The sequence below is a fragment of the Schistocerca cancellata genome, chromosome 7 (genome assembly GCF_023864275.1).
Source record: "Schistocerca cancellata isolate TAMUIC-IGC-003103 chromosome 7, iqSchCanc2.1, whole genome shotgun sequence".
In the NCBI taxonomy this organism is placed as follows: Eukaryota; Metazoa; Arthropoda; class Insecta; order Orthoptera; family Acrididae; genus Schistocerca; species Schistocerca cancellata.
In genome coordinates, this window is record NC_064632.1 from 284,771,742 (window position 1) to 284,795,703 (window position 23,962).

The window sequence follows — 23,962 nt, forward strand, 5'->3', positions numbered from 1 at the left end:
GAACAAGAGGTGACCGAGACATGTAACCAATGGCACCCCATACCATCACGCCGGGTGATACACCAGTATGGCAATGACGAATACATGCTTCCAATGTGCGTTCACCGCGATGTCACCAAACACGGATGCAACCATGATGATGCTGTAAACAGAACCTGGATTCATCCGAAAAAATGATGTTTTGCCATTTGTGCACCCAGGTTCTTCATTGAGTACACCATCGCAGGTGCTCCTGTCTGTGATGTAGCGTCAAGGGTAACCGCAGCCATGGTCTCCGAGCTGATAGTCCATGCTGCTGCAAATGTCATCAAACTGTTTGTGCAGATGGTTGTTATCTTGCAGATGTCCCCATCTGTTGACTCAGGGATTGAGATGTGGCTGCACAATCCATTACAGCCATGTGGATAAGATGCCTGTCATCTCAACTGCTAGTGATACGAGGCCATTGGGATCCAGCACGGCATTCCGTATTACCCTCCTGAATCCACCGATTCCATATTCTGCTAACAGTCATTGGTTCTCAACCAACGTGAGCAGCAATGTCGTGATACGATAAACTGCAATCGCGATAGGCTACAATCTGACCTTTATCAAAGTCAGAAACGTGATGATACGCATTTCTCCTCCTTACATGAGGCATCACAACATTTCACCATGTAAAGCTGGTCAACTGCTGTTTGTGTATGAGAAATTGGTTGGAAACTTTCCTCATGTCAGCACGTTGTAGGTGTCACCACTGGCACCAACCTTGTGTGAATGCTCTGAAAAGCTAATCATTTGCATATCACAACTTCTTCTTCCTGTCGGATAAATTTCGCGTCTGTAGCACATCATCTTCATGGTGTAGCAATTTTAATGGCCAGTAGTGTAGTTAAATTCGGAGGCAGGAGGAACATGACTTCTGGTCAGGTGAATACAGGGTTATAAATACAAAATCAAATAGGGGTAATGCAGAAGTAGGTTTAATTACGAATAAGAAAATAGGAAAGTTGATAAGCTACTACAAACAGCATATTGAACGCATTATTGTTGCCAAGACAGACACAAAGCCCATGCCTAGTAGTGCAAGTTTATATGCCAACTAGCTCTGCATATGATGAAGAGATTAAGAAATGTATGATGAGATAAAAGAAATTATTCAGAAAGTTAAGGGAGACAAAATTTAATAGTCATGGGGGACTGGAATTCTATAGCAGGGGAAGGAAGAGAAGTAAAAACAGTAGATGAATGTGGATTGGGGGGTAAGGAATGAAAGAGGAAGCTGCCTGGTAAATTTTGCACAGAGCATAGCTTAATCATCACAAACAATTGGTTTAAGAATCATGAAAGACGGCTGTATATGTGGAAGAGACCTGGAGACACCAGAAGATTTAAACTGATTACACTAGCTAACAAATTTAAACTTTTTTTCTGCATCTAGTTTGTAAATGGGTGGATTTATCTAATTTCAGGGTGCTGAATACACTGGTAAAATCAGTTTTTCTCTATGACATCACATTTACTAGATACACAGCAGAATAGAAAATGGTAATAGTGAAAATTGACACTATTAAGTCAAACAAAAATATATATTCAGAACATTTGAAATCAATACTATTTTGTATGTATCATGATGCCAATAAAACATCCAAATTACTTCAGAAGATATTTTCACTTTTAATCATCTCTGGTTTTCGAAAAATGTGACGATGGAGCTCTTCTTTTGTTTGCTGTTTCCTCACTGTCCCTAACAAGACCCAAGCAGTGGTCCCCGATCATCAAAGGGTTCCAATGGCCTTGGTAATGGTGTTCCATGGTAAAAATGTCATGGTGAAAGTGTTCACCATGCTCATCACTTATGGCTCCCAAATTTTCTGGGAAGAAATCAAGGCGAGAATGTAAAAAGTGAATTTTAAGTGACATTCTACACCCAATGTTCTTATGGTTGTCCAACAGATCATTCACAATGGTAACATAGTTTTTGTCTTTTCTGTTACCCAAAAAGCCCTTCACGATTGCTTTAAAAGAAGACCAAGCAACCAATTGGGCATCTGTGAGTTTGGTATCAAAGGTTGGATCTTTCAGCAATTTCATTATCTGTGGTCCAACAAATATACCATCTTTCAGCTTTGTCTCACTTAATTTGGGAAACTTTTCTTTGAAGTGATTGAAAGCCTCACCTCCTTTATCAAGAGCTTTTACAAAATTCATGATAAGGCCCAACTTGATATGAAGGGGAGGCAAAATTTTATCAGGTTCAACCAATGGGGTATTGTTCACATTTACATTTCCAGGAACATATGACTTCCTTATAGGCCATTCCTTGACTGTATAGTGGCTCTTGGTGTCACGGCTGTCCCAAAGTCACAAAAAGCAGCAGTATTTCATGAATCCAGCCTGTAAACCTGTAAGGAGTGCAACAACTTTTAAATTGCAGCAAAGCTGCCATTTATGATCCTTATATTTGTTTGCCTCTAGCAGCAACACCATGGATTCATAAGTTTCTTTCATGTCTACAGCATAAACCAAAGTTACTGATGGAAATGCATTGCCGTTACGCAGTAGTACTGCTTTCACGCTGGTTTTAATGGAGTCAATAAATAGTAGCCACTCCTGGGGATTATGTTGTACACCTAGCCACATCGTCAGACCACTGACATCTCTGCATACACACACTGAATTCTGCATATTGAAATATTGAGCAAAGGAAGCACCTCTTGATGAAACAGGAAATTTTTGTCCCTCAAGCTAAAAGGTTCCATTGTTGCAGTCTTGACCCCAAGAGCTCAGCTTGCCATTTCAAAAGTTTTAGATGGCAAACCAAGTCGTTCCATTCACAGGAAACACAGACTGAGGATCTCTTTCACACCACTGGATTACCACACCAACCATTTACTGACTATTTGTAGATGTTCTAGCTCTCCTCTGCAAATCAAAAACAAACAATTAAACATCAAAACAGAAGAACAGCAAAAAGCAAAATACTGAATACAAAAAATAAAAATTCTTTAAAAACTCAAAACTGGTATGTGCTAGAACATTTTGAAAGGTATATTCGGATTCTACATACCAAAATACATACTAGTTGATGTATCACATCCCAGATGCAAAATAGCTGTTGACTAGTGTTATATAATGGTATGACAGAGATTTAGGAAACAGGTTTTAAATCATAAGACAGTTCCAGAGCCAGGTATGGACTCTGATCACAATTTATTGGTTATGAACTGCAGATTGAAACTGAGGAAACTGCAAAAAGATGATTTTAAGGAGATGGGAGCTGCATAAACTGAAAGAACCATAGGTTGTAGAGACTTTCAGAGGGAGCATTAGGGAATTATTGACAAGAACAGGGGAAAGGAATACAGTAGAAGAAGAAGGGGTAACTTTGAGAGATGAAATAGCGAAAGTGGTAGAGGATCAAGTAGGTAAAAAGACTAGGGTTAGTAGAAATCCTTGGATAACACAAGAGATATTGAATTTAATTGATGAAAGGAGAAATTATGATAATGCAGTAAATGAAGCAGGTGAAAAGGAATACAAACATCTGTCAGAACAATACCCAGGAGTAGACAACACTCTGTTAGAACTACTGATAACCTTGGGAGAGCCAGCGATGACAAAACTCTTCCATCTGGTGAGTAAGATATATGAGACAAGTGAATTACCCTCATACTTCAATAAGAATACAACAATTCTAATTCCAAAGAAAGCAGATGCTTACAAGTGTTAAAATTAGTGAACTATCAGTTTAATAAGTCACAGTTGCAAAATACTAACACAAATTCTTTACAGACGAATAGAAAAACTGGTAAAAGCTGACCTCAGGGAAGATCTGTTTGGATTCCATAGAAATGTAGAAACATACGAGGCAATACTGAACCTATGACTTATATTAGAAGACAGATTTAGGAAAGGCAAACCTATAGAGAAAGCTTTCGACAATGTTGACTGGAATACTCTCAAATCCTGAAGGTGGTAGATGTAAAACACAGGGAGTGGAAGGCTATTTCCAATTTGTACAGAAACCAGATGGCAGTTATAAGAGTTGAGGGGCACAAAAGGGAAACAGTGGTTGAGAAGAGAGTGAGACAGGGTTGTAGCCTGCTCTGATGTTATTCAATCTGTATATTGAGCAAGCAGTAAAGGAAATAAAAGAAAAATTTGCAGTAGGAAGTAAAATCCAGGAAGAAGAAATAAAATCCTTGAGGTTTCCCATAGACACTGTAATACTGTCAAAGACAGCAAAGGACTTGGAACACCATTTGAACAGAATGCACAATGTCTTGGAAGGAGAATATAAGATGAACATCAACAAAAGCAAAATGAGGATAATCGAATGTAGTCAAATTAAATCATGTGATGCTGAGGGAATTAGATTAGGAAATGAGACACTTAACATAGCTGATGAGTTCTGATATTTGGGTAGCAAAATAATTGATGATGGTTGAAGCAAAGACGATATAAAATGTAGAATGGCAATGGCAAGGAAAGCATTTCTGATGAAGATAAATTTGTTAACATCGAGTAAAGATTTAAATATGTGGAAGTCTTTTCTGAAAGCCATGTAGCCATGTATGGAAATGAAACATGGATAATAAACAGTCTAGACAAGAAGAGAATAGAAGTTTTTGAAATGTGATGCTACAGAAGAATGCTGAACTTTTAAAGGACAGAACATGTAATGAAAGATTAACTACTGAATGGAACTGGGGAGAAGAGGAAATTGTGGCACAACTTGACTAGAAGAAGGGATCAGTTGGTTGGACATGTTCTGAGGCATCAACAGATCACCAATTTAGTACTGGAGGGAAGCATGGAGGGCAAAAATCATAGAGGGAGACCAAGAGATGAACACACGAAGCAGATTCAGAAGGATGTAGGGTGCAGTAGTTACTCAGTGATGAAGAGGCTTACACAGTAGCATGGAGGGCTGCATCAAACCATTCTTTGGACTGAAGACCAGAACTGCTCTGTGGCATAATCTTCTGTCACAGTGCTACTAATGTTAAAAGAATATCCATTCTACAGAAGTGTGACATATAAATACTGTTGTCCAATATGGTCTATGAGTGGTATAATTAAGATACGACATGGTATGGAATGATAATAACTCTTTATTGCTTCAACATTACACGGTAAGACAAACACAACCATTCTATCAGAAAGCATAGAACACGCTATCTTAGAACATAACCAGGTCAAAGATGTGGAGTAGAATAACTTGTCAGCATCCTATGTGGTACAGGGTTCTGGTAACGGGATTGTGGTGTGATGACTGGCAGCAGAAGTTTGCACTGAGCTCAGGTTGTGGTATGTTGTCCTCATTCTCCACCACTGTTGCTGTAGGGGGTAGCGATGTTCAAGGGATGGTAATGGTCAGAAACCCTTAAGAAGATAGCGGCAATGAGATGGCTCATATGTCAATGTTGTTAAGCACTGTATAAGAATAGGTGAAATGGTGGCTTTCTCAGTCTTGCAACAGGGTTAAAACTTTGTCCACAAGGGAGTTTCTATAAGTTTGATGCTCAGGTCATTGCATTGTAAACCATTGACATCAAGCTTTACCACAAAGTCAGTGATGGGCACGACATGCATGGTCACATTGTCATGGAGATCAGCAGCAATCATGTCAGTGCTGGATGGATTGTCCTGAAGCACCCATGTCAATTGCAAGTGGTTTATCCATAATGTGCTTGGTTTTGCTATTGAAAAGTTAGTTGAAAGTATGAGTGTTGTGTTTTAGCACCGTGTGCAGGCCTATATAGGATCCTGCAATGTGGAACATGATGTGGGAGCAATATGCAAGTGCTATATGGATAAAAATCTTGAGGTGCTGTAAGGTCATGGAGGCAGAATTTTCAGGCGGGCAGTATGTTCTTTAACCCTCATAATGAGGGTGGGAAATTCAGTGGTATCTGCCAGTAGTGTCTAAAGCATGAAATCAGTGGGGAGGACAAGTGATTTTCTATGTGAGGATTTGGTTAAGGATTTGTTGAGTTCTTCCTTGTATGTGCTGTGTATGACTAGAAGCACCCATGGCAAAGCTTCTGTCCAGTAATCTCTATGTCATATTAGAGCAGCCTTTAATGTACAATGCCACTGTTCCACCATACCACTGATTTGAGGCTGGTATGCAGCAGTTAAGTAACAGTGGGTGCTATAGAGAGTGCACAGTGCAGAAAACAAAGTGGACTTGAACTGTAGGCCTTAATTGGTGGTAATAGACATAGGCCATCCATAGCAAGCAATCAAGATGTTGATGAAAGTTGTTCTGCCAACATGTTGTGTAGAGGAATAGCTTCTACCCATCATGTGATATGGTAAATGATTGATAGTATATATCAGTAATCCTTGGATTTGGGAGGGGTCCCAAAAAGTCAGTGTGGACATGATGAAATCACCTTTTGGTATGGTAAAATGTCCAAGTGGTGGTTGTGCATGCCATTTCACTCAGCTTCTCTGACAGGGTACACATGTACATGTCCATTCTCAGCAGTGTATCTTGACATGTGGCCATAGAAACTGAACAGTAACAAGTTTTGTTGTTAATCAGATGCTGGGATGTTTAAGTTGTGCAGCTGGTCAAAAATGAGTTACCAGAATTGTCATGGTATTAGGGGATGAGTTCAATTTTGTGATATGTGATTCAAGGTCTGTCTTGTTTACTTGGTAGGAGATGATTTTCAATCTTCAGGTTCATGATTGTGTCACTGACTAGGCCTTTAATTTGTTTACCGTGCTGTTGTGCTTCCATGAAATAATCATAATCTATTTATATGAATATAATAGAGGGAAACATTCCACGTGGGAAAAATATATTTAAAAAGAAAGATGATGAGACTTACCAAACAAAAGCGCTGGCAGGTCGATAGACACACAAACAAACACAAACATACACACAAAACTCTAGCTTTCGCAACCAACGGTTGCCTCGTCAGGAAAGAGGGAAGGAGAAGGGAAGACAAAAGGATATGGGTTTTAAGGGAGAGGGTAAGGAGTCATTCCAATCCCGGGAGCGGAAAGACTTACCTTAGGGGGAAAAAAGGACAGGTATACACTCGCACACACACACATATCCATCTGCATATACACAGACACAAGCAGACATTTGTAAAGGCAAAGAGTTTGGGCAGAGATGTACACATGTACATGTCCATTGACATCTCTGCCCAAACTCTTTGCCTTTACAAATGTCTGCTTGTGTCTGTGTATATGCGGATGGATATGTGTGTGTGTGCGAGTGTATACCTGTCCTTTTTTCCCCCTAAGGTAAGTCTTTCCGCTCCCGGGATTGGAATGACTCCTTACCCTCTCCCTTAAAACCCATATCCTTTTGTCTTCCCTTCTCCTTCCCTCTTTCCTGACGAGGCAACCGTTGGTTGCGAAAGCTAGAGTTTTGTGTGTATGTTTGTGGTTGTCATAATCTATTTATGTGGAGATAGCACTGATGTGTGATAAGTAATCAGTGACAACATTATCTCCTCACTTTAGGTGATGTATGTCCATTGGGAATTGTGCAATATGGTTGAAGTGTTGGAAACATCTCAGACATAAATCTTTTGGTGGGTTGCAGATTGAATTCACTACTGGTCAATGGTCTTTGTAGTTAACAAATGGTCTACCTTCAGCATCTCCTTAAACTGGCAAACTGCCTCATCGACTGTGAGGATTTCATGGACATAAGCTGACTTGTTTTCTGAAGCAGTGAGTTTCTGGGGGAAAAAATCTGAGTGGCTTTTGGATGCCTGCTACTTCCTGCTGGAGGACTGTGCAGATTGCAAAGTCATTTGCATACACCATTATTGATAACGGTGCATGAAGTAGCAGATGGGCCAAGATAGTCACATGGGTAAGGCAGTCCTTTAGTTCTGAAAGCTGTCTGCATGACAGTAGTCCATTTGCCATTGGTGTTTCCATCTTTTAGTGCCTCTGTTATTGGGGCATTTAGGGTAGCACCATGCTATGGGTGATGCCTGCAAAAATTTATCATCCCCAGGTAAAGATGTAATTCTTGGTAGTCATGGGAAGGAGGGGGCTGATGGATGAGTTCTGTTCAGTGAAATGTTGGGTGGTTGCCTGTGGTATTAACTCATGACCCAGGAAGACAACTTTGGTTTGTCATAATTTGGTGTCAGTATCTGCCGATTAGATGAGAATGTCATCCACGTGAGTGAAGCAAAATGACAGCTTGAGTAAGATACTGTTTAGAAACCATTGTCACACTTGGGCTGTATCTTTTGAGGCCATACAGCATAAAAGGATATTCAAACAGTCCAAACAGTGTAAGGATTGCTGTCTTTTGAACATCTTCTGCATCCATCAGTATTTCATGACAAGCTTGATTACAGTCCGGAACACTGAGTAGAGATGTGCCAACAAGGTAGTGAGTAAAGTTTTGTATATTGGGAGCCAGGTAATAATCAATGATACTGCATGCATTAAAGATTCTGTAGTCACCACATAAGCATAAAGAACCTTCTTTCTTCAGAGCTAGTTTGATGGATGAAGCTCATGGATTGTCTGGGGGTGTGATTTTAGTAGTTCACTGACCACTGCTTTCACCATGTGGAGTTTATTGGGTGAAAGCCAGCTTTGTCAGTGTCAAACCAGGGGATGTGGTAAGGATCTGGTGTACAGGCACAATGAGCAAAATACACTTATAAAAAGATTTGTAAGTGACTGCACGTGTAGACTGGATGCAGTATGTGTGAGGCGCACTTGTGCGAGGAGTGCATTACTAACTTTATTGGTATGCAAAGATTGGATAGGCAGTGGTGCTTCCTGCCAGACAGGTAGATATGTGCCACAGCTGTGTTGTGTGTGTGTGTGTGTGTGTGTGTGTGTGTGTGTGTGTGTGTGTGTGTGTGTGTGCAATGAAGTCATCATCAATGACTGGAGATGATAGCAGTTTTTGGAGATGGTGTCATGCTGTGGCCAGTTCACTGAACATTTTTGTATCACCAGTCGTGGTGTTTCATTATCCTCTAGGAAGCATAGAGACTCTGTCCAGGTTTTGATGTAACGAAACTGGTTTTGTTCAATTTGGTTGATCTCGTGGATGTCGTCGAGGAGATGACAGTAATGTTGATCTGTTTTGACACTCTGTCATTCATCACTTTAAAGTGGTGTGGTTGTGTTGTATTGATTCTGACAAAGGGTGTGGCTGATGATGCCAGAGACTATATGGCTGGTGATACATTGAATTAGTCTGCCATTGTAATATTCCATAATAGCAGACAAATCAACTCCAATGATGGCTTCACTGAGCTCCACAGTCTGAAGATTCCATGTCGACATTGTTCCAAACCCCAGATGTAAGATGCATGTTTCAGTGCTGTAAACAATGACAGTCAATTTGTTCATTGCATTAAGCTAAATGGCTGTTTTGCTGTAGGCTGCGATCGGTGAGTTCAGGGGTGCTGCACTAACTTCTGAACCTGAATTGATTAAGTAATATTGTTCTCTGAGTTGATCCAGGGTACAGAGCCTGCCATTATTCCATGATGATGAGATGTGCAGTGAATGGTTGATGCTTGAAACAAGGAGGCTTGCATGGTAACTGCAGCTTGATGCGCCTATAATGAGCTACACAAATCTTTTTGGTGGTCACAGGGTGAGCGATAGTTAAGTGTGGTGTTGCCGAACTGTGCATGATACACGCAGTATTTCAGGGTGGCAGCATGTGGAGCATGGTTGAAAGTAGTTTTTCTTTTTGTTGTTTCAGTTTCATGGGGGTCACAGTCCCAGGCAGAGGTTGTGACATTGCACTTGGTAGCAGTCATGTGTGAGAGAATTGCATGGCAAGTCTGGTGCAGCTGGCTATGCATGGTGGCACTGTTGTCAAGCAATTTAGTACATTGACTGTGTTTGTAATGACAAAGATTCTATCCACTAAACTGAGTTTATGTTCCAGCAGTTACCACTTTTTGGTAATCATGATGACTTGTATCTGGGTTGGAGTTTTGCTACCACACTGTCCACAATGTGTGATCGGGTATTAACTGTGGGTCAATTGATGTTCATAGTCAGTGTCATAGTTGAGACGGCATTCTATCTGTTAAATGTTCACTGCATATTACTGTTGTAATTGCTCTTTGGGCATCCTGGAGAGACACTGCAGGAGTGTTGATTTTTCTGTTTAATATTTATTTTCTGCAGGTGATGCCAAGACAATATTGCTGCTCATGCCTGCACATTGATGAGGAGTTCGACAAATTTAGCTGCATCAATTATGACATTGTGGGCAATAAGAATGCTATCCACAATAGTGAATCATATGAAGTATTGATTCAGTGGAAGTTTGGGATGGATACCAAATCATGATTGGGTGATATTAGTGGTTGCTTGAACCTGTGGCCACGGGAGAATGTGTGGAGATAGTGCAGATGGATCTCCAGCTTCCGTATATAGCACATTTGGTAACATGAGCAAACTATGCTGTTGCATGGGCCATTGTGTCAGCGCTGGTTCAAAATTTAGTTTCTGTGATGTGGTAAGATTGTTGTTCATATTTGATTGCCACAAGCACAATAAATTGAGTGGTAGGGGTTCAGAATGTACTGTGTGTAAAGAAGTAATGGAATCAAAGTTACACAGTAAGCCTGTGGCAGGACACCATTGTTTAGCCGTGACATTGGTTATCAGTTCATTGCATTGTTGAGTGCCACTGCCACTTTTAATCAAAACACTTTGTTGAAAAGCTCATCGTGGAGCACCATATGCCACAGTGTTGCATTCATGAAAGAACATTGCAAATTGTAATGCTCAATGGCTACACATGAGTTGCATTGTTGTTGCATAGTAGCCAGTTCATTACATATCCACTGTGATTTGCAGTCACTGTGGGTCAACAATGTGGTCTGATACAGTGCAGAAATGTTATAATTAAGAAACGGCATGGTATTATACAATATTGATTTTTTATCATTGAATATTACAAGATAAGACAAACACAAATCTACTACCACAAAGCACAGAATGCACTGTCTGAGTAAACAGTCAGGTAAATAATCATATGCTGTGAAGCAGAATCACTTGTCAATAATAATATGTGGCACAGAATTCCCACATGTCTAAAGCAGAATCTACACATTTTGCACATTTAGCATGAATGTTTTCAGGGGCCAATGCATTCTCTCACTAAGAGCAGTTGTAGTTCATGATAAGAATAAGTTAATGATCAACCATGGGATTTATAACAACAATACTATAAGTCAAAATAATTGCCATATAGACTTTGTATCCCTTTCTAGGGTTCAGAAAGGAGATTTATACTGTTGTGTAACTGCAGTAGTAGCAGTAGTACTGGGTAGTAGTAGTTGCAGTTGTTTTATTCATACTAACAAGATTTGTTTAACAAGGATAGGACAGATTGCCAGCCACAGCATCAAAGTTGAACCATCCCATTATTTGACTTAACTTATTCAAGTAAACCATAGAAAACTTAAATTAAGATTTCCAGACTGAGACTTGAACTTCCATCCTACTGAATGTAACTTCATTCATTTTATCCCTAATGTGCAATATTGCTTTGTTTAAACATTCTTGCAAAGAAGTTATTTCATAACGCAAAAAGGAGAAGGTAATTGTATGCTATTAATTCACGTATCAGTGACAGTCATCACAGATAATGCACACACTAGACACCACAGACTATTTCTTACACTTAACAATGTCAACTGACATTGGGAGCCTGAGGACAATGTTTGGTTTCCAGCTTGTATGCTGAAACTTTCTATTTGCTTGCCCAAAAAACTGAGCCAGCATCTCTCCATAATGAGTGAGACACTGAGCTCACAAAGATAATATGATATTTGTACAGTAATGCTCTGGACTTATGCAGTAGGTGGGGTTGAGCGATAACCATGAACAAAAAATTATTTCCAGTTGGAACCAGAGACTGGTCATCGTTTTTTCCAGATACCATTTAAATTTTTTTGTGAAATAACATTCCAAGGTTGTCCACTAATTCTCATAGCATCTAAAATATTGAATACATTCCAAAAAACTTTATGAGAGAGCTCATTCTTTTGTCTCAAAATTTCATGTAGATGTGCAAACTATCATCTCATCCAGTAAGCTTTAAAATTTTAAAGACTGAATGGTCGCTCAGTTGAAGCAAGCTGGTGGTATACAGTGGAAAAATATAACTTTCACATATGGGTGGAAATTAATGGAGTAACAGGAGGATGACTTGGTGCTTTGTTGATTAATAGTGTAACTTTAAATGGGATTTGTTTTAATTAACAATAACATTTGATTTCAGACATGAAGTGTTGACCAAACCTGTCCTCAAAAAGGGAAGCTGTTGCCCAAGCTTTAGTACGTGACTTCCAAATCATGGTCAACTTTAGATGCATTTTTAAAGCTCATGAACTTTCTGAGCAATAAACTTTGAGATGTTTCAATTTACAATCATCAGCTGCATTCATGCCAATCATCACTGTCACTCCATCTGCAAAAGTTTTATCTTCACATGTGATAAAAGTTCTTTTAGGCATATGTTTCCAGAACAGACCAGTTACATCTACAGAAAATATGGTTTGGACAGTATAGCCACTTTCATTGGCCTGAGATCCTCTGGATAGAGCAATGCAGTCTCTTTATTAGTGCTTGCTGCCTCTCCACTACCTGTAATGCTATGCCAATTACTGTGACTTTTGAATCACTTAAACCAACTGTTACTAGCTTTAAATAATTTAGCTGTAGCGACTTTCCCAAATTCTTCTTTTCAATATCTTAAAAATCAACTTAGCCTGAGAGCACACCATGTTCCATTCAATCAGACAATTTTTCACTCTTATTTGAATATCACACCATAATGTTACCATTAACACCTAATACCATGATGTTTATGAATTATACTTGAATTCAAAGACTTTCACAGATTTAAAAATTTTAATGATGGCCTGGTCCCTCAGTTGAGGCAAGCTAGTAGTATTCAGTGGCAAAAATACAACTTTCACATGTGGGTGGAAATAATTGTTGTGATTGTTGATTCCAGTAGATCAAACTTCTTTGACAATTCACAAATCTTAATTTTTGCATCCAAGTCTTTGATAATATTACATTTAAATTCCGAAGATAATGAATTTATTGTCTTGTTTTATGGAAATGAATCAATTATGCTTCATTTGGATGACATAGTTAGAATCTATCAATCAAGCCAACTCATTGGATAAAAAGATTCCACACGAAAATACCTGTTGTAACTCAAACACTGTTGTTGTTGTTCTTGTTGTTGTTGTTGTTGTCATCGTCATCATTGTCATTGTTGTTGTTCTTTACTCGCATAACATTTTTCAGCAAATCCCTACTTTGTGTTATCCAAACAATCCTTTGCCGTATAGAATGTGTTGCTTACAAGGTACACTTACTGCTTGTTTCAGTAATGTCTTTAAGATCCTATGGAAATTTGCCATACTGTTTTATTCCTTGGTAGTAAATGCAGTTATGAGTTTTATGTTTATTCTTTCTTGGTACTTGTAAGTTCAGTGCAGTAATTATCAAAGTTATTACTGATGAACGTAATATTCATAAAGGTGCTCACTTGGTGCAGTTAAAATTCTCAGTAGTTTCAACAGACCTTTACAATGAGCTTTATTACTATTTTTGGTTATTATTCTTATGGATCTTTTCTGTAATTTGCAAACTATGTTAATATTTTGTAGATTTGTTCCCTACAAATGAATTCATTTCTAACAATTGACTGTGCATATGAAGAGTATGTAACTAATTTATTTATTTATTTATTTATTTCTTGTTCCGTAGATCCAGTTAGTGAGTCAATCACAAGGATATGGAACGTGTCAAATTGTACAGGTTTCAATTTAAACTTACAATAAATACAAGGGCAAATCAATGGCAAATTGTACATAGTTTAAGTAAGACATACTATAAATACAGTAACAGATACAATGTCAGCTAGATAGACTAAGAGACACTGGCTGTTACACACTGATGACGGAGCCTATGGCCATTGCACGCTGATGATATTCTGTTTGTTTTAGCACATTTCTGTGTTCACTTCAACTGACAGCCAACATTCATCCCTATAAATTTTGTGACTGTTATGCAGTCTATAAAGGTACTACCTGTATTAAATTTAACAGTTTCATTTTCCCTCTTCAAACTAAACTTCGTGGGGTTTATCTTCATAATGTTCAATCTAGCTTTACTACATAGTCTACAAGTGCAAATTTCCTTCAGGTGGCCATTTGCTTTCTCTGCAAGGAATTCTCTCATTTTCTCAATGAATATAAGCACTACAAGTCTAATAAAGAATTGTCAAACATATAGATAAAATAATGGGAAGTCCAGGAAGGAATCACAGAAAGATGAAAAGGATAGATTTCTACTCACCACATAGAGAAGGTGATGAGTCCCAGACAGGCGCAATGTAAAAGTATGTTAGAACTTTTCAGCTTTCAGACTATGTCCATTAGAAAAAGAAAACACACTCACATCAACACATTTTCATGTACCCAAAGTTCACAATGGCCATATGTCTGTAAGTTGTGCTTGTGTGAATATGTGTGTTTTCTCTTTCTGATGAAGGCATAGTTTGAAAGCTGAACAGTGCTTCCATACTTTTCCATTGCGCCTGTCTGCAACATGATGCCTTCTCCATGTGGTGAGTAGCGGTCTACCTTTTCCTGTTGCTGATATAGATAAAATAGTTGGACATACTACAACATGAGTCATTACCCTAAAAAAAAAAAAAAAAAAAAAAAAAAAATCAGCTGAAGGGAGGTTAGATGAAAAATTCTGGGTATAGGCTTAGATGTTAGTAGATACGAGGTCTGTTCAAAAAATTTTGAAACCTTGTTCACAAAATTTTCTGCACTTACTTTTCACTTATTGTGCATGGCCTCCTTTCAAATGCTCTCCTCCACAATTGATATTCCTCTCTCAATGCCTTTTGTACTTCCAGTAGCAGTATTGGTATGCCTCCTGCTGGATTTCATGAAGCACCACCTGCGAATTTTCTTTTATCTCATGTATTGTTGCGAATATTCATCCTTCCGATGTGGTTTTAACTTTTCAAATTAAAAAAGCCAGGTCTGGAGAGTATGGAGGATGAGGCAGCATGGTGATTTCATTTTTTGTACAGTAGTCATGAACCAACAGAGATGAATGTGGACATGCGCTACCATGATGCAAGAGCCATGAATCATCTCACATCATTTCAGGCTGTTTCCTTCTCACATTTTCTCCCAGGCATCACAATATATCCTGATAGTATCATCAATTAACAGTTTGTCCCTGTGGCACAAATTCAAGATGAATTAATTCTTCAAAGTCAAAGAAAACTATCAGTATGGCTCTGACATTTAACCTGACCTGATAAGCTATTTTTGGTCTTGGAGAACCTTTCCTGACCAATTATGAAGTCTTAATCTTAATCTCAACATTAAAAATGTAGACCCACATCTGATCATGTTATAATTCTCTTAAACAACATCTCATTCTCATTTGCACAATCCAAAAGCTCTTCACAGTTTGCAAGGTGAAGGGCTTTCTGGTCCTGACTGATGAGCTGTGGGATGAACTTGGTGGCAACTCAGTGCATTCCAAGATGCTGTGTTAGGATTTCATGACATGATCCAATTGAAATGTTACATTCTTCTGCAGTCTCTCTGATAGTCAGTCTTCAATTGGCACACATGATTTCTTTGACATTCCTGACATTGTCGTCGGTAGACATCAAAGGACATCCTGAGTGAGGGGCATCTTTAACTTTTGTCCAGCCATTTTTAAACCATGTGAACCAATTGTAACACCAAGTACGGCTTAAGCACTCACCACCATAGGCTTGCTGCATCATTTGGAGTGTCACTGTAAAGGTTTTCTTGAGTTTCAAGCAAATTTATAGTTGACTTGTTGCTCCTCTAACTCTGCCGCCTTGAAATTCACAAACTGTGCAACACAATGTTCTACTCAATACAGCACTGAACAATAAGTGACAGATATACAACAATAAAACGTCCAGCAGTTACATGTTAAACACAATCATGTGCAGGGATGCCAACTGCATTTCGCTCCAACATATCATTGACATGAAATTACAAATGTTCTGGAAGTTTTTGAACAAACCTCATATAGCAGATCATATGTGATGTGGAATGCAGCAGTTTTGCTGAGATGCAAAACTATTTTCACCCATCATGCAATCACAAATGGATGAATAGAATATGTATATGTACGTAAATAAATTTACATTGCACATGAAATTACTGTTTGCATCTTGAATTGGTTAATGGTTACTGGCCAGTTTCTTTTCTTTTTTAAAAAAAGGGGGCAGCTACTTGGAGAACTTTCAAGCTATGCGCATTCAAAATGTGAGTAAACGCAGGTAGAAGAGACTAATAGGCTGGGTCTTGGCATGTAGAACATTTAAAAAATTAAGTTGAGAAGATTTACCTCATCATCATCATCAGGATGTCTGTCCAGCAAATCACTCCTGACTCTGTCTCTCCTAGTTTTTTGTGCAGATGACCTAAGGAACATTATTTCACATGCTTGTATTTGACCCTCTTCTCTCTTATTTTTGACACAGGCCTCTGGACTATACATCATGATTGGCTGGAGATAAGTTTCTTTCATGGTCTGTTTGGCTTTTTGATGGACTTCCTTGTCCCAGATTAGATTTTGTACTGGGTGGAAGAAGCTAAATCCTTTTGTTATTCTGTTCAAGATTTCTAATTTGGAACTTCCATCGCGTGATATGATGCTACCCAGATAACTGAAGCTTTTCAGACATTCAACCTTCTCCCCCTCCAGTATGATGTGACAAGGTGTGAGTGTTCTGCTCATCTTCATTGCCACTGTCTTGTTCCTACTCACAGTTAACTTGAATTTTTTAAATTTTACAAACAAAAGCATTGAAATCTTCATTTTCTCCTTCCTTGATTTCTTTCACAATTGTGTCCATAAGTGTAATGAAGAGCAAAGGGGAGAGTAAACTGCCTTGCTGAACACCTCCATTTGTCTTAAACTGTTTTGATCTTCCACGTCATACTTGTACACTGCTCTCACAACCATCATTCAGCATCTGGACTTTTTTAATTACTGAATCAGGAACATTATGTTTTCTCAAGCATTCGCCTAATTTTATCCCTTGGTACACTGTCACATGCTTTTCCCAAATCCACTAATACTACTATCAAGTCTTTTTCTTTTTCCCAATATTTCTCCATTAACTGGTGGAGGGAGAAAATTAGATCTATTCTTCCCCTATTTCTTCTGAATCCATGCTGTTGTTCCTGTAATTGGTGTTCTAGAATTTTCTGCAATCTTTTTTCTATGACCTTTTCCATTACATCTACATCTACATCTACATGGTTACTCTGCAATCCACACTTAAGTGCCTGGCAGAGGGTTCATCGAACCATTTCCATACTACTTCTCTACCATTCCACTTTCGAATGGTGTATGGGAAAAAGGAATACCTAAATCTTTCCATTCGAGCTCTGATTTCTCTTATTTTATTATGATGACCATTTCTCCTTATGTAGGTGGGTGTCAACAAAATATTTACGAGTTTGGAAGAGAAAATTGGTGATTGAAATTTTGTAAATAGATCTCACTGCAGAGAAAACTGCCTTTGTTTCAGTGACTGCCACCCCAACTTGCGTTTCATATCAGTGACACTCTCACCCCTATTGCACGATAACATGAAATGAGCTGCCCTTCTTTGAACTTTTTTGATGTCCTCCGTCAATCCTACCTGGTAAGGATCCCATACCATGCAGCAATATTCCAGCAGAGGATGGACAAGTGTGATGTAGGCTGTCTCTTCAGTGGGTTTGTCGCATGTTCTAAGTGTTCTGCCAACAATGCGCAGTCTTTGTTTCGCATTCCCCACAATATTATCTCTGCGGTCTTTCCAATTTAAGTTGCTCATAATTGTAATTCCTATTATTTTAGTTGAATTGACAACCCTTAGACTTGTGAGATTTATCGTATACCCAAAATTTATCGGATTTCTTTTAGTACCCATGTGGATGACCTCACACTTTTCTTTGTTTAGTGCTAATTGCCACTTTTCACACCATACAGAAATTCTCTCTAGATCATTTTGTAATTGGAATTGATCATTTGACGATTTTATGAGATGGTAAATTACAGCGTCATCTGCAAATAATATAAGGGGGTTGCTCAGATTATCACATAGATCATTTATATAAATCAAGAACAGCAGAGGGCCAATGACACTACCTTGTGGAATGCCAGATATCATTTCTGTTCTACTCAGTGATTTACCGTCTATCAGTATGAATTTTTCAAGAATTTCAAGAATTTTATTCACCATAGATCATTTTACAATAATATTGGCTTTGTCATACAAGATGTACTAGTACATACAGAATAACAAAATAAACTTCTGTCAATACATTATAAATACATTTGAAGCATGGCAGTGTACCAAATTACAAAGGATAGCTTTTAAAAGCTAACACAACAAGCTATCTTATAATCTAATATAATATGGTATTTTATTGTTTATAGTATAAACTTTGTAATTACACACGATTAACCACAGCACAAAATAATATGTTTAACTACAGACAACTTTTACATGCTTATATTCTCCTCAGGCATCTCAAAGAATTCTTTAATGTCATAGAATGGATGATCTGACAGCCAGCTGTACCACTTAATTTTAAAAGAATTTGTATCCATAGACTGAACATGAATTGGCAGTTTATTGAACATTTTGAGTGAGTTAACTTTGTGGGAATTTCCTGTTCTCGCTAATCTGTGGTGCGGTATGTCTAAATTACCGTTCGCCCTGGTGTTGTGTTCGTGTATTTCCTTTCTGGCAATAAATTCTGAAATATTATTTTTAATATAGAGTGACCTCTCTGAGAGGAAATCTTGAATCCAGTCACACAACTGAGACGATACTCCATATGCACACAATTTGATTAATAGTCACTTGTGAGGAATGGTACCAAAAGCATTCTGGAAATCTAGGAATAAGGAATCGATCTGAGGTCCCATGTTGACAGCACTCACTACTTCATGGGAATAAAGAGCTAGCTGTGTTGCACAAGAACGATATTTTCTGAATCCATGTTGATTATGTATTAATAAGTCATTTTCTTCAAGGTGATTCATAATGTTCAAGTACAGTATATGCTCCAAAATCCTACTGCAAATTGAGGTCAGTGATATGGGTCTGTAATTCAATGAGTTACTCCCTATTTCCCTTCTTGAATATTGGTGTGACCTGTGATATTTTCCAGTCTTTAGCAACAGACCTTATGTCAAGTGAGTGGTTGTGTATGATTGCTAAGAAAGGCGCTGTTGTGTCTGCATACTCTGAAAGGAACCTGATTGGTATACCATCTGGACCGGAAGACTTGCCTTTCTTAAGTGATTTGAGTTGTTTCACAACACCTAAGATATCTACTTTTATGTCACTCATGCTAACAGCTGTTCTGGTTTCGAATTCTGGAATATTTACTTCATCTCCTTTCATGAAAGAATTACAGATAACTGTATTTAGTAACTTCGCTTTAGTGGCATCACCATCGGTAATATTTCCATCGATATCATGCAGTGACGGTATTGACTGTTTTTTGCTACTGGTGTACTTTATATATGACCAGAATCTCTTTGGGTTTTCTACCATATTTTGAGACAATATTTCATTGTAGAAACTATTAAAAGCATCTCGCATTGACGTCCACACGAAATTTTGAGCTTACGTGAAATTTAGCCAGTCTTTCATTATCATAAGGCAGTGTGATAACAGTGTGATTCCTCAGTAGTTGGTGCATTTCTTACTACTACCTTTCTCGAACAACAGTATTATAATTCCTTTTTTTCCATTCATCCAGCACTTTGTTTTATTTCCATATCACCCCCAGCACCTGGTGAAACCATTGTATTCCATGGATTCCCGCAGCAGAGGACTGATGACTTCAGATGTTAAGTCCCATAGTGCCCAGAGCCATTTGATTCCTGCAGCCTTAATCATATCCGCTGTCAGCTCATCGCCTCCAGCTGCCTTCCCACTTTTCATCTGTTTCAGGGAATTCTCAGTTTCTAACCAAGAGATTGGATCCTGCTCTCCCTCTAATTCAATGACTTTGGTGTCACTTTCTTGTGCACCTTCGCCATTCAGTAAGATTTCAAAATAATTCTTCATCTCTTCTCTGATACCTTCCAAGTCCCTGATAATATCCCCATACTCTGTTTCAATAACTTTTACGTCTTCTCTATCAGATCTTTTACTTTTCAATAACCCATATAGCAGTTTGGCCAAAGGGGAGGAGCCAGATGAAGTGTGTCCCATGATGACCTATCCTATCCTAAACCTCTACTTCTTCCTTACCATTATCAAACCCTTGCTAGATATATGGCGAAGTACTTAATGGCAGCTCTGGCACAGAAGAACATCTTTGGTATGGCACAGTTGGCGGAGGAGGTATCCTTTCCCCCCCTAAGGGCAAATGAGGAGTGGAACCACTGCCTTGTGGTGAAGAGGGATCTTCAAAGGCTGAGGGAGTAAACTCTGAAAGAAAATCCTCAGATGCATTAGGCTTAGCAGGCCAGCAGATGAGAAAAAGTTGTAATTGCTTTCAATCAAAGAACGAGCCTCAGATTAAAAATACCTAATGTAGACAGCACTTCTTGTTCCCCTGGAACGAATGACAGCTCTTCACAGCCTAAAGAAAAACCAAGGAATGCAAGAAGATATACTAAACAAGAGAAGAAAACTAGAACCCAACAAAAACACAAAAACAAGTTGAGAGTGGGAACATTAAATGTAACAACCTTGACAGGAAAGACTGAAGAGACAGTAGACATGATTGAGAGTAGAAAGATTCATATCCTTGGATTGAGTGAGACCAAGTGGAAGGGAAAAAACTCTAAATTGCCAAGAGGTGGGTACAAATTACATTGGCAGGGTCACAATAAAGAGGCAAAAAATGGAGTGGGGTTTGTTTTTCACAAAGACATCGAGCCAGTTGCAGATGAAAGCTTTGTAAGTGAAAGGATAATTAGAGCAAGAGTGAACTTGGGAAGAAATAGTTTTACTATACTCCAAGTGTACGCACCTCAGCATTGGTGCAGTGAGGAAAAACAATGAAATTCCTTGAAGAACTGGATGACCAAGTAAGAGAAGATAACATTATGATAATAGAGGATCTGAATGCTCAGACCGGCATGGATAGAAATGGATATGAGGAGGTGATGGGCCCTTTTGGATATGGAGGACGAAATGTTGAGGGTGAAGAAATTTTAAATCTGTGCATAGGGAATCACCTTTTAGTGAAGAATACATTGTTCAAGAAACAAGATAGCCATAAGGTTACTAGATATGGTTGGAATGGCAAATGTAAAACAATTATAGACTATATATTAACAGACAAATTAATTTGAGGAAAAGTGAGGGACACTAAACTCATACCAAGTGAGCACTTGGATAGCGACCACAAGCTACTAGTAGCTGATCTAAATTACAAGATGAAAAGTTAGAATGCTGTACAAAGAATGCTAAAAATTAAGGAGTGGAAGTTGAAAGAAGAAGAAAATAAGAAAAGTTTCCAAAATCTAGTAGCACAAAAATTGCCAAAAACTGAAAGGGGTAGTGTAGAGGAAGAGTGAAACCTATTTAAAACATCAGTAGTTAACAGTGCTGCGCAGGTATGTGGCAAAAAAAGGGTAAAATGAAAGACAAAGAAACCAGTTAGTGGAATGATAAAGTAAAAGATGCAATTAAGAAACGTAATATGGAAAAGAAAAACATGGAGTTTGAAAAAAGAAATCAGAACCAGGGTCTAGTGCCAAAAGATGAACACAAGGTGACAACACAGAAGAAGGAATACTGACCAAAGAACTCCAAGCAAAGAGAATTGTGAAAGAAGAAAAGGAGAAGAGTTGGGAAATATTCATCCAGACACTAAAGCAGGATAGCAGAGGGAACCAAAACCTGTCATATGGGTTATTGAAAATATTTACCTCATAATTATTAAAATAATTGAATAAATTATTTCTAATGAGACTAATTTCAGATGCAGACAGCACAGAAGCTACCATACTTTGAACTTTTTTATCCATGTGTCATATGGTATCATATTATATGGGGTAACACCTCATGCCAAGTTGAAGTTTCCAGGTCAAAAAGTGTGTAACACTAGTTATATAGTTTATGAACTAGAGACAAACAAAAAAGGTGCCCAATATTAGGAATATAAATATTCAGTAATGTACCACTAAGCATAAAAAGTTTTATTAAGAACAAAGTACAGTTTAATAGGAGCCTGACTGTCATGTTGATGGCTGGCTGTTGCTCCATCATGAGTTTTTATCAGGACCAGCCGATATATATATAAAAGTAATAATAACCACACAATATGAATGTCATGTACTATTCAACTTTTGTACATCTAAACTGCATAAATCTGTTTAGTATAAGTAAATGCTGTAACTAATTTAATTTGATGATGTTTGAATGTAATTGCCTAGGAATTATTTACAAGAGTAAGGTACATGTTCTGTGTCATTAGAATTTATGCTATGTTCTGCACCTCTCAGCATCAACCTATTATACCCATAACAAACTACATGTCTAATATACTATTCCGACAACATGTAAATGATATGAAATGACCAATTAAAGAATCCATTCATCAACTCACCTTTGAAGCACAATCAAAGCAAGTTCCAAGTGCAGCCAGCACTCTGATCACATTCAGACTGTCATTGCATTTCACTGCTGCAAAAGTAGCAGAGGTTGTTGAAAATTTTGAAACAAACTGTAAATATGTAATTTATTAAAAATTTGGTGCCCTGGGTTTAAAGATACACAGTTCTAAAAAATCAATTAGTGTGGGAAAAAACTTTATCCTTAGGGTAATTTTTTTATGCTCTGTAAAAAAACAGATTGAAACATACCATAAAATGGTTGGATTCTGGGCATTTGCACTTTCCATTCCTCATGTTTCTTTATTACATCACTAATATCACAAACACAGAATGGGTCCTCCTGTAGCTAAAGAAAAAAATTCACAATAATAGCATAATTTTATCAAGTCAGTGAATAATGTTTAAAATAATGTGAAATGTAAAATGGAAGCAGTTTGTTTATGAAGAAAAGATAAAATTGATTTTCATTTTAAGAGGCATTTACTACATACTCCTGACTCTGTAATGTCCTTTATGATGTTCCACACATTTGTACTGGCATCCATGACATGAATGTGTTCATCATGTTTACTCAGCTGCATGCTGGGTATTGTCTGAACCATTGATGAACAGTATCTAAGATAACCTGTAGTTGATCAGACACCAGTTTTGAAGAAACTTGTTAGAACATCAAAACTGAAAGAAGAAATAAGAACAACAAAATCAGATTCAGAAATATTTTAAACAAAAATTTTATGAGGGATACTTTAGGAAAAATCCCATCAAGTGCCCTTTTTACTGAAATATGATGTTTATAAAATTTATTTATTTATTTACATTTTCTTTGCATGGAGCCATCATAACGATGGCTTTTGCAACGTCAGACTTAATACTATGGTTATATTTATACTTATAAAATACACTATATTCTGTAGCTGTTGCTTCTTATGTCTATTTTTTACATTTATCACATTACAACTGATATGCTAATGCCTCATGTTACAATCAATATCTTAAAATTCATTGAAAGAATATAAACATTTTTCTATTAGAAAAGATTTTAATTTTGTTTTAAAAACATTTCCCATGTACATTCTTAGAGAGTTTGGTAGCTTGTTATACCAAATCAAACCACTGATATACGGACTTCTATCAGTAATTTTTAACATCGTTGTGTTACGGAAATAGTTACACTTTGTTCTAGTGTTGTGATCGTGTACATCACTGCCCTTGATAGCTTCTGTTGGTTGACTTATAAAAAATACAACTATTTTGAAGATGTACAGAGAATATATTGTCAGATATTCATGCTGCACAAACACTTCACGATGTGAATCAC

General features: G+C 37.8%; 1 protein-coding gene across 1 annotated transcript in view; it reads right to left on the reverse strand.

Moving 5' to 3' along the window:
* LOC126092735 (ornithine decarboxylase-like) overlaps positions 1–23,225 on the reverse strand; it is a 116,785-nt gene extending 93,560 nt beyond the window's left edge. Inside the window, exons 1-3 of the mRNA XM_049908461.1 lie at positions 23,136–23,225; positions 22,894–22,990; positions 22,638–22,714 (exon numbers count right to left, since the gene is read on the reverse strand). Coding sequence (XP_049764418.1) covers positions 22,638–22,714; positions 22,894–22,990; positions 23,136–23,225 — 264 coding nt within the window. The remainder of the gene's footprint in view (positions 1–22,637; positions 22,715–22,893; positions 22,991–23,135) is intronic.
* Between the last annotated feature and the right edge of the window lie 737 nt (positions 23,226–23,962).